The sequence below is a fragment of the Bombina bombina genome, chromosome 4 (genome assembly GCF_027579735.1).
Source record: "Bombina bombina isolate aBomBom1 chromosome 4, aBomBom1.pri, whole genome shotgun sequence".
NCBI classification, from domain to species: domain Eukaryota; kingdom Metazoa; phylum Chordata; class Amphibia; order Anura; family Bombinatoridae; genus Bombina; species Bombina bombina.
The window spans coordinates 905,252,900-905,265,326 of record NC_069502.1 but is presented as its reverse complement, the minus strand read 5'-3'; the positions used below and the strand labels follow the sequence as shown (position 1 = coordinate 905,265,326).

Genomic DNA, 12,427 nt, shown 5'->3' with positions numbered 1-12,427 from the left:
TTTTACAGGTAACTTTGTATTTATTTTAACCAGGTACAATAGCTATTAAATAGTTAAGAACTATTTAATAGCTAAAATAGTTAAAATAATTACAAAATTACCTGTAAAATAAATCCTAACCTAAGTTACAATTAAACCTAACACTACACTATCAATAAATAAATTAAATAAACTACCTACAATTATCTACAATTAAAGCTAACACTACACTATCAATGAATAAATTAAATACAATTCCTACAAATAAATACAATTAAATAAACTAACTAAAGTACAAAAAATAAAAAAGAACTAAGTTACAAAAAATAAAAAAATATTTACAAACATTAGAAAAAGATTACAACAATTTTAAACTAATTACACCTACTCTAAGCCCCCTAATAAAATAACAAAGACCCCCAAAATAAAAAAATGCCCTACCCTATTCTAAATTACAAAAGTTCAAAGCTCTTTTACCTTACCAGCCCTGAACAGGGCCCTTTGCGGGGCATGCCCCAAAGAATTCAGCTCTTTTGCCTGTAAAAAAAACACATACAATACCCCCCCAACATTACAACCCACCACCCACATACCCCTAATCTAACCCAAACCCCCCTTAAATAAACCTAACACTAAGCCCCTGAAGATCTTCCTACCTTATCTTCACCATACCAGGTTCACCGATCGATCCAGAAGAGCTCCTCCGATGTCTTGATCCAAGCCCAAGCGGGGGGCTGAAGAGTTCCATGATCCGGCTGAAGTCTTCATCCAAGCGGGAGCTGAAGAGGTCCATGATCCGGCTGAAGTCTTCATCCAAGCGGGAGCTGAAGAGGTCCATGATCCGGCTGAAGTCTTCTATCAACGGCATCTTCAATCAGGATCCGTGTTCATCCCGCCGACGCGGAACATCCATCTTCACCGACGACTTCCCGACGAATGACGGTTACTTTAAGGGACGTCATCCAAGATGGCGTCCCTCGAATTCCGATTGGCTGTTCCGATCAGCCAATAGAATGCAAGCTCAATCTGATTGGCTGATCGGATCAGCCAATCGGATTGAACTTGATTCTGATTGGCTGATTCCATGAGCCAATCAGAATTTTCCTACCTTAATTCCGATTGGCTAATAGAATCCTATCAGCCAATCGGAATTCGAGGGACGCCATCTTGGATGACGTCCCTTAAAGGAACCGTCATTCTTCAGTTGGACGTCGTCGGAAGAAGATTGATCCGCGCTGGAGGTCTTCACGATGGAGCCTGTCCTCATCGGATGAAGATAGAAGATGCCGCTTGGATCAAGATGGTTGCCGGTCTGGATCGCCTCTTCTTCCCGGATAGGATGAAGATTTTGGAGCCTCTTCTGGACCTCTTCAGCCGCCGGATGATGGATGTCTAGCCCCCGCTTGGGTTGGATGAAGATTTTGGAGCCAGGACCGATCGGTGATACCCGGTGAGGTGAAGATAAGGTAGGAAGATCTTCAGGGGCTTAGTTTTAGGTTTATTTAAGGGGGGTTTGGGTTAGATTAGGGGTATGTGGGTGGTGGGTTGTAATGTTGGGGGGGGGTATTGTATGTGCTTTTTTACAGGCAAAAGAGCTGAATTTCTTGGGGCATGCCCCGCAAAGGGCCCTGTTCAGGGCTGGTAAGGTAAAATAGCTTTGATCTTTTGTAATTTAGAATAGGGTAGGGCATTTTTTTATTTTGGGGAGTTTTGTTATTTTATTAGGGGGCTTAGAGTAGGTGTAATTAGTTTAAAATTGTTGTAATCTTTTTCTAATGTTTGTAAATATTTTTTTATTTTTTGTAACTTAGTTCTTTTTTATTTTTTGTACTTTAGTTAGTTTATTTAATTGTATTTATTTGTAGGAATTGTATTTAATTAATTTATTGATAGTGTAGGGTTAGGTTTAATTGTAGATAATTGTAGGTATAGTATTTAATTCATTTATTGATAGTGTAGTGTTAGGTTTAATTGTAACTTAGGTTAGGATTTATTTTACAGGTAATTTTGTAATTATTTTAACTATTTTAGCTATTAAATAGTTCTTAACTATTTAATAGCTATTGTACCTGGTTAAAATAAATACAAAGTTGCCTGTAAAATAAATATTAATCCTAAAATAGCTATAATATAATTATAATTTATGTTGTAGCTATATTAGGGTTTATTTTACAGGTAAGTATTTAGATTTAAATAGGAATAATTTATTTAATAAGAGTTAATTTATTTTGTTAGAATAAAATTATATTTAATTTAGGGGGGTGTTAGGGTTAGGGTTAAAATTAGCTTTAGGGGTTAAAACATTTATTAGAGTAGCGGTGAGCTCCGATCGGCAGATTAGGGGTTAATAATTGAAGTTAGGTGTCGGCGATGTTAGGGAGGGCAGATTAGGGGTTAATAATATTTATTATAGGGTTATTGAGGCGGGAGTGAGGCGGATTAGGGGTTAATAACTTTATTATAGTAGCGGTGCGGTCCGCTCGGCAGATTAGGGGTTAATAAGTGTAGGCAGGTGGAGGCGACGCTGAGGGGGGGCAGATTAGGGGTTAATAAATATAATATAGGGGTCGGCGGTGTTAGGGGCAGCAGATTAGGGGTACATAGGGATAACGTAGTTGGCGGCAGTGTACGGAGCGGAAGATTAGGGGTTAAAAAATTTAATAGAGTGGCGGCGATGTGGGGGGGCCTCGGTTTAGGGGTACATAGGTAGTTTATGGGTGTTAGTGTACTTTAGAGCACAGTAGTTAAGAGCTTTATGAACCGGCGTTAGCCCAGAAAGCTCTTAACTACTGACTTTTTTCTGCGGCTGGAGTTTTGTCGTTAGATTTCTAACGCTCACTTCAGACACGACTCTAAATACCGGAGTTAGAAAGATCCCATTGAAAAGATAGGATACGCAATTGACGTAAGGGGATCTGCGGTATGGAAAAGTCGCGGCTGAAAAGTGAGCGTTAGACGCTTTCCTGACTGACTCCAAATACCGGCGGTAGCCTAAAACCAGCGTTAGGAGCCTCTAACGCTGGTTTTCACGGCTACCGCCCAACTCTAAATCTAGCCCTTAGTAACATAGTAGATAAGGTTGAAAAAAGACCGAAGTCCATCGAGTTCAAACTACACAAATCTAAAATACTTGCAAAAAGCTCCAGTTAAGCTTAAATAACCCCACTAAAAGGTGACCCATTTAATACTAGCAATCATATCCATGAATTTTGTTTATATACAGAAATGTATCCAGACTATTTTTAAATGTATCTAGGGTATTGGCATTCACTACCTTCTTTGGTAATGAGTTCCACAATTTTATTGCTCTTACAGTGAAAAAACGTTTCCATTGCAGGAGATTAAATCTCCTTTCCTCCAACCTTAAATTGTGACCTCTTGTCAGAAACAATTTTCTTGGAATAAACAGAGCTTCTGCCATCTCTGTATATGGGCCTTGACTATATTTATATAAAGTAATCATGTCACCTCTCAAGCGCCTTTTTTCTAAAGAAAACAGACCCAGTTTGGCTAGCCTCTCCTCATAGGTTTAATTATCCAATCCCCTTATTAGGTTTGTGGCCCTTCTCTGAACTTTTTCTAGTTCTGCAATATCTTTTATTGCGATCGGTCCCCAGAACTGCACTCCATACTCAAGGTGAGGTCTTACCAGGGCTTTATATAGTATCTTATTAGCCTTTGAAGCTGCTGCCCTGCATTGTGCACCCATCTTTAGCTTGTTATCTATTACTACTCCCAAATCCTATTCCTCCTCTGTTAAGTCTTGTCCCATTTAAAAATTGCGTTGCCTGCTTATTTTTACTTCTAAAATGTAGAACCTTGCATTTTCCCATATTAAATCTCATTTTCCATTTACTTGCCCATACTTCTAATTTTTGCAGATCCCTTTGTAATGAAAGTTCATCCTGCTCTGACCTAATGACCTTACTTAAGAGCCCAATTTTTTTCTTTTGTGATTCATATAGAGCATGCAATTTTAAGCAACTTTCTAATTTACTCCTATTATCAATTTTTCTTCATTCTCTTGCTATCTTTATTTGAAAAAGAAGGCATCTAACCTTTTTTTGGGGGTCAGAACTCTGGACAGCACTTTTTCTTGGTGGGTGAATTTATCCACCAATCAGCAAGGACAACCCAGGTTGTTCACCAAAAATGGACCGGCATCTAAACTTACATTCTTGCATTTCAAATAAAGATGCCAAGAGAATGAAGAAAATTTGATAATAGGAGTAAATTAGAAAGTTGCTTAAAATTTCATGCTCTATCTGAATTTTCAAATTCAGGTTCAGTGTCCCTTTAGTATCATCTGCAAAAATAGAGATGTCGCTATTTAATCCTTGCTCCAAGTCATTTATAAAAATATTAAAAAGAAGAGGGCCCAGTACTGATCCCTGGGGGACTCCACTGATTACCTTTGTCAAATCTGAGTATGATCCATTTACTTCTACTCGTTGCTCCCTATCTTTTATCCAGTTATTTATCCATGAGCTAACATTTTCAGCTATTCCCAGTCCCTTCATTTTGTGCATTAATCTCTCATGTGGCACTGTATCAAATGTCTTTGCAAAATCTAAGTATATCAAATCAACTGATTCCCCTTTATCTATATTTTTACTTACTTCCTCATAGAATCTAATTAGATTAGTTTGACATGATCTATTTCACCTAAAACCATGCCGATTAGAACTCATAATCTTGTTTACACAAATATGCTCATCAATATAATCCCTTCAAATATCTTCCCTGCTATCTTCCCTACTATAGATTAACTGGTCTATAGCTTCCTGGATCATCCCTGCTTCCCTTTTTGAAGAGTGGCACCACATTAGCTTTACGCCAATCCTGGGGTACCATGCCTGAGGATAATGAGTCTTGAAAAATTAAGAGTAGAGGTTTGTCTATAACAGTGCTAAATTCCCTTAACACCCTTGGGTGTATTCCATCTGGGCCTGGAGTTTTATTTACCTTAATATTACCCAGTTTTTATTTCTGATATCATCTAAACATAACCCATTTAATGGTATGGACTGGCATGTTCTATTGTGTTCCAAAGTATCATCCAATGGTTCCTCTCTTGTGTATACTGAAGAAAAAAACTGGTTTAGTACCTCAGCCTTTTACCTGTCATTATTTATCATGCTACCCTCCATGCATTTTAATGTACCTATATTGTCCTTCTTAGATTTTTTGCTATTTATGTACTTAAAGAACCTTTTAGGGTTAGACTTAGAATCCTTTGCAATTAATTTTTCATTTTCAATGTTGGCTAATTTGATTGCTTTTTTGTATGCTTTGTTACATTCCTTATATATATGGAATGTTGAGTCTGTATTATTTTCTTTGAATAATTTAAATGCCCTACGTTTTTTCCTAATTTCTCTTAACACATTTTTATTTAGCCACATTTGCTTTGATTTTTTATTTTTATTTTTTTAACCATATGGTATTTGTTGATATGTATATTTATTCAACAAAGTTTTAAATATTATGCATTTATCCTCTGTATTTTTATTAGAGAATACATTGTCCCAATTTATATTATTTAATGATTTCCTTAAATCGTTGAATTTTGCTTTCTTACAATTAATAGTCTTAGTTAAACCTTTAAGACACTGCTTATGAAAAGAGATTTCACAATGTTATGATCACCGTTACCCAAATGTTCTTTGACTTCTATGTTTGATATTATATCTAAATTGTTTGATAGCACTAAATCCAATATAGCTTTACTCCTAGTTGGCTCCTCTATTAATTGTGATAAGAAGTTATCCCTGAGAATGTTTAAAAATCTATCCCCCTTAGCTGAATTACTAGTTTCATTGGCCCATTTATATCAGGGTAGTTAAAATCTCCCATAATTACAGCACTGTTATTAGCAGCCTTACCTATTTGGATTAGTAGTTTTGAGTTTCCTCCGGGTCACTAATGTTGGGAGGCTTGTAGCATGTTCCTAGTAATATTTTTTTAGGATTTTTCCCTCCACTCTTTGTTTCAACCCACAGGGTCTCTACATTGTCACTTGTATCATAAATATCTTCCCTTATTGTAGGTTTAAGGTTAGGTTTAATATACATGCAGATTCCTCCAACCCTTTTATTATTCCTGTCCCTCCTAAATAAAGTGTACCCCTCTAATTTAACTGCCCAGTCATGTGAATCATCCAACCAAGTTTCAGTTATACTGATAACATCATAGTCCTCTTCTGCAACTAAGAGCTCCAGCTCCCCCATTTTACCTGTCAAGCTTCTTGCTTTCCTCTATACTTTTTAATGTGACATTTTTTTAAGTCATCCCTTCCTTGAGATATTAAGGGAGTGACATATTCACAGACTGATCTCTCTGTTCTGTTGTCTACAGATTGCCTAAAATGGATGTCTGTCAAAAGAACTGAAATAAGGGGGCAGTCTGCAGAGGCTTAGATACAAGATAATCACAGAGGTAACAAGTGTATTTATATAACTGTGTTAGCTATGCAAAACTAGGGAATGGGTAATAAAGGGATTATCCATCTATTAAAACAATAAAACTGCAGGTGAAGACTGTCCCTTTAAATTGAAATTCCAGTCGAAATTTAAATGCACAAAGATGAATGACATCTTTGAAAAGAAACATATTTGCAATATACATGTAATGGCAAAAATGCTTGTAGTAAAAGTTATCACTGTTTCAGTGTTAGTATTTTCATCTGCACATACATGTAAGGCATAGCTAGATATTCACAGTGCACCAGTATTTTAAATACTGCAATTGCTCAGAGCACCAGTGGGGCTTGTATCATGTCAGTAATTAACAAATGTAGTCATTACCACCAGATGGTACAAGCACCTGAGCAAGTGCTGTGTTTAAAATGCTGGTACACAGTGGATACATAAATATACATTTGAATCAGGAATAGCTTTTATAAGAAACATTTTTGCTAATACATGTATATTACAAATATGATTATTTTCAAAACTGAGATACATCCATGTGGATTCCAATTTTGGCTGGAATGTCTCTTTCAATATAAAGAATGTAACTTAAGGAGCCATCACTTAGTGTTTGCCTTGAATTATTTATATATGTCCAAATGTTTTTTTAAAATCAATTAAAAACAATATTAAGAATAATGGTAAATGTTATAATTGGCCTTACCAATAATAAGTCAAGAACACAAAATTTGGCAATGTGACTATGAGCTGCAGCCATCTCCAGTTAGTAACACCATAAGCTACTCCTGAAAGTACCAGAAGTCCAACTGTGAAGGCAACTTGGTATACAATGCCAACTGTCCTCCGATGATCTGAGCCAACAAATTCTGCAACTAAAGCAGGACATAAAAATGTATTACAAATTGCTTGGTTTTATTTTTATATATTAATAATCTATGTTCCTGCATAAAGCCTGCAACTACAGTATCTATACATTTTCATGCCATACCACCCCGTAAGTGTTTGACAACAATCCAAAATGGTGAAGATGGTGAAACTTTGCCAACAAAATATATATCTACAGAACACTCTAGGAACACATTTTAATCATGAATAATAAGGGTGTAGTTTGCAGAGGCTTAGATACAAGGTAATCACAGAGGTAAGAAGTGTATAAATATAACTGTGTTGGTTATGCAAAGCTGGATAATGGGTAATAAAGGGATTATCTTATTTTATCTATCTTTTTAAACAACATAAATTCTGGTGTTGACTGTCTCTTTAAGGACCCCAGAAATAATATTCTAAAATCCAAGAGTTCATAATGTTTTAGCACATTTTACATGGGATAATATGTACATTATGTAAGTTTAAACTTACTTTCCTTATTTTATATATAATTTTGAAAATGTACTTACCTAGAATATAGCCTGATAGCCAACTTCCCTTGCTAACTAATCCCTGAACAAAGCGAAAGAAAACCACCCAAGGGTATGTTGGAGCAAAAGCCACCAGAACACCAAACACAGCTGTGATCAAGAGAGAAATTAGGAGACATGGTTTACGGCCAAATCTAAAATAAAAAGAAATGTTTATAAGTTTAAAGGAAAGAACTGAGTCTTACATGAAGTGAACATCTTAGAGAATCGTAGAAAGGACGGCTATATTTTTTTAGTATAAGAGTTTTTTGGGGTGTTTTTTTTTTTTTGTTTTGTTATATGCTAATTTATTAGACCTTGAAGGCCACCTCTAATCTGAATGCATTTTGACAGTTTTTCACCACTAGAGGGTGTTAGTTCATGTGTGTCATATAGATAACTGTGCTCATGCACGTGGAGTTACCTAGGAGTCAACACTGATTGGCTAAAATGCAAGTCTGTCAAAAAAACTGAAATAAAGTGGCAGCATGCAGTGGCTTAGATGCAAGGCAATCACAGAGGTAAAAAGTGTATTAATATAGAAGTGTTAGTTATGCAAAACTGGGGAATAGGTAATATAGGGCTTATCTATCTTTTTAAACAACAAACATTCAGGTGTCGACTGTCCCTTTAAGTATGATTTTTGTTTATTTTGAATATATTCTCTTTAGTAAATATTTTGGTATTTTAGGGGGTCTTTTGGTAGTAGAAGTTAGGGGTTTGTAGCATAGGCTGATTTGTGTTGAGGGTTGTGGAGGTTAGGAGGCATGCTTATGAATTTATTTATTTATTGTGCCTTCACCGGACATTGTGTAAGCCCATAACTTTGTTTGATCTAGTGCAATGAAGATCACTCTCAAAATGATCTTTAGGAACACAAAGAATAATAACTAATAAGGATTTTGCACCAGCAGTATTAGCTCTCCAAACAACTTGCTTTTCACGCTGCTCTGGTTCTTAGAGTTTTGGGCCAACAGATACAGGTGACCTTATTTTGCCCGAAATACATAAATCATTAACAACCTCACCTGACAGACTGATTATTGATGCAGAAGGATATATGAACTAATGAGTAGCCACATTTGTGATTTATTATTTACAGCTGTGTGTTAAAAGATACCATCTTTTTGTGGTTTCAAAAAAATAAGGCAATTCATTTTAAAGGCAGTGAGTTCAAATGAATTAAAGCTTTATCAAGCATCTACACTAATGTCATATGTAGTGAATTGATTGATACCACAAGACAACTGTTGGCAGTGAGGTCAGTGACTGGGGAGGCACTGGCTAGTATCAGAGTGCTGAGATATTAGATATATTATAAAATGATACACACAGAGGGACACAGGCACAGGGACACAGACACAGAGACACACACACAGAGACACACACACACAGGGACACACACGCAGGGACACACACACACAGGGACGCACACACACAGGGACACACATAGAGGGACATTCAGGGAAACATACAGAGGGACACACACACACAGAGTGACAAACACACACAGTGGGACACAAATACACAGGGACACACATACAGAGTAACACACACAAAGAGGACACACACATAGGGACTAACATACAGTTGGACACACACACATATTGTAGAAAAACATAATATCCATTTTAATTTGTATTTAATGTTGAAACATAGCAAATTCCTACCTGCTGCAGGAGGCTTACCAGATAGGAACATGAAATGCTATGCAAAAAAAGTGTTGTTTCATTTTTACATCATTCACAGCCTTTTAAACTATGAATAGTTCTATAGATCTATTAACATGGAGAAACGTAAAGTACCGCAGCACAGATGGGCTCTTATCCTGAGGGAGAGAGAGGGAGGGAAGGAAGGATAGGGAGATGGTCAGGAGAGTGGGGCAGGAAGAAAGGGACAGTTTCCCGAGAGCCTCAGCCCCTTACCTGCAGACAAGGTAAAACTTGCCCCGGAGCCTGAGACCTAAGACAATTAAGCAGAACTGCTGAGGCTGGGAGTGGCAGGTTCGAGCTGCAATTAGGGTTGCCACCTTTAGTTAAGGCCAAACCCGAAACTCTTGAGCCACGTACAGCGCAGCAAAGATGAGACACGTTTATTAACTATCTATATATCACACCTTATTCTATCCTCATTTATTTATTGTTACATGTAAACTGCAGCACAGTGTGGGAGATTCAGTAAGGTTGGATAGGTGAGTCCGCTGGAAGGCCTGGCCAAATCTCAGTTGTGACACCTGTAGTTTCTCCCCTGTATGTAATCACACTGACTATACAGTTTAAAAAAATTCTCTATTTTTATATATAAAACTTGCAGTCACACCAGTACTCATATGTTCACCTCTTTAAAGTTTCCAAGTTAGGACCCAATTACAAGTAGAGCACTAAATATCTCTTTCAAGAAAGCGATATTTGCGCTTCACTGTGTAATGCCAGCGCACGCTAATGTGCGCATGTATTACAAGTTAACAGCAATGCGAACGCAAGCTCGCATTCGCATTGCTGGGAAGCATTGCGCTCACAAGAACACGCTTTCATAGGCTCCAATGGGAGCCTCGTTCTCATGCCATCAGGGACGGCATCAGAACCTATGCGCAGCGATTGCAGCATTTGTAAATATATATGTGTATGCTGATATACATATATATTTATGTGTTAATATGTGTATATATATATATATACACATAATAACACATACATATATGTATGAATATAGTCATATACATATATATTTACTGGGAACACACAGTTCCCAGAGACCGCTAAAGGCACTTTTCCGTGCCGTTTTTTCTAACACACCACTCCCACCAACTTTAAAGCCCCAAAAATTCATAGTGCAGTTGTATTTCAATTTTAAAAATGCTACATTATTTTTTAATAAAAAAATTATAATGCCCTCTATTTTGAGGACATTTGGGGCACTTTTAGAAAATTAACCAGAGATCAGATCTATGGTTAATTTTTTTGAGCGCTAATTGCTATAGCATTCTCGCAGTATCAATAACCAGCCACTCGTAAAGCCTGGCTAATTATTGCACGCCCTCAAACGGGTAAATTTGTTGGGATATAAACAAGCACTGTGTTAAATGCAGCAAATGCAGGCAATTTGCATGTTTTAGGTATTATATAAATACATTACTTTAATAATTTCAGTAGAAGTTTTACTCATGCAACCTAAAGTTAAAAAGAAGTGTCTAATCAGTGATCACAGTGAACATCATTTGCAGATTTTTGTCTACATTAGAAGTGGAGCGCAATCGCTTATTGGGCTTACCGCTCATATTACAAGTTGAAAAGAAATGCGATTGCGTTCACTCTAGAATCATTACCGCAAGCTCAGAGCTGTGGTTAACTGTTTCACAAAGATAAAAAGTTGCACAAAACATATTCATAATACATTACAAAGTATAATTACACTAATAATAATACTGTCTAATAAAAATTATTCACAAAATATATTGCACACAAAAGTTATAAGGGCTCAAAGACATGAGATCTCAGGTGTTGGAAAAAAAAGCTGGCAAAGGGCTTTAACGTAAAGATGCATACATATACATTGCTAAAGATGGATATGCATATATATATATATACAAGTATATATATATATAGAGGTATATATATATATATATATATATATATATACAGGTATATATATATATATATATATATATATATATATATATACAGTATGTGTGTGTCTGTATATATGTGTACATATGTATTTGTGTATTTATATGTGTATATACTGTATGTATTTACAGACATATAAACACATAATATATAAGTGCATTAGAGTCCTTTGCCGTTAAGTAAATGAAAACATGTAAAAACATGTTTTTGCAATATTCATCTTTAATAAAGGTTTTAACTATGTATTTACTGTGATTATTTTACATTCCAATGTTCTTCACCTAGCATAATATGTTCTATGTACTTATAAATACAGGTATATATTCCTATATATATCTGTATATATCTATCACTATATATAATCATCTATATATATATAGGTATAAATATATATTTGTGCAAATAATTATCAGATATATTATATTAAGTTATGTAAAGAGCATTGAAATATGAAATATTAATATTTTTATGTCAGGTTAGTGCAAATGAGAATATGTAACTGTGTTTGCGTGAGAGTGGGTTGTTTTTCCCCCTATTTTTTTCTCTCCGTTGACTTGAATATACGTGAACATGCACGCAATATTCTAACTTCTGATTTTTTGCGCTAGTCAGGTTGCCGCTAGAGCGAAAACCGTTTACTTTCAACTTGTAATACAAGCACTAACTCAAAATTCTTAATTCTAGTGGAGTTAGCGCTCTAGCGGAAGCGCAAAATACTGCTCCACTTGTAATCTGAAATATCTTACATTTTAACATCTCTGTAGCTATGTATAAAATAATACTTTAAAGCCTTTTGTAGGATATAAACAATCACTATGTAGAATGCATGAAATAGGCAATCTGCAAGATCTTTGACAGAATTTATTGCAAAGACAAGCAAAAATACTGCACCTTTTAGAATACATGTTTAAAAACCCTTTAAAAAAAAGGAGGGGAGTGGGGGCTGACTCTATTTATATACAGAGATATTCCAATGCTGACATTTCTGGTCAAG

General features: G+C 35.9%; 1 protein-coding gene across 1 annotated transcript in view; it reads right to left on the bottom strand.

Moving 5' to 3' along the window:
• SLC22A2 (solute carrier family 22 member 2) overlaps window positions 1-12,427 on the bottom strand; it is a 106,122-nt gene that overhangs the window by 50,854 nt on the left and 42,841 nt on the right. The window contains exons 3-4 of the mRNA XM_053709276.1: window positions 7,808-7,962; window positions 7,114-7,282 (exon numbers count right to left, since the gene is read on the bottom strand). Of these exons, the coding sequence (XP_053565251.1) occupies window positions 7,114-7,282; window positions 7,808-7,962 (324 nt within the window). The remainder of the gene's footprint in view (window positions 1-7,113; window positions 7,283-7,807; window positions 7,963-12,427) is intronic.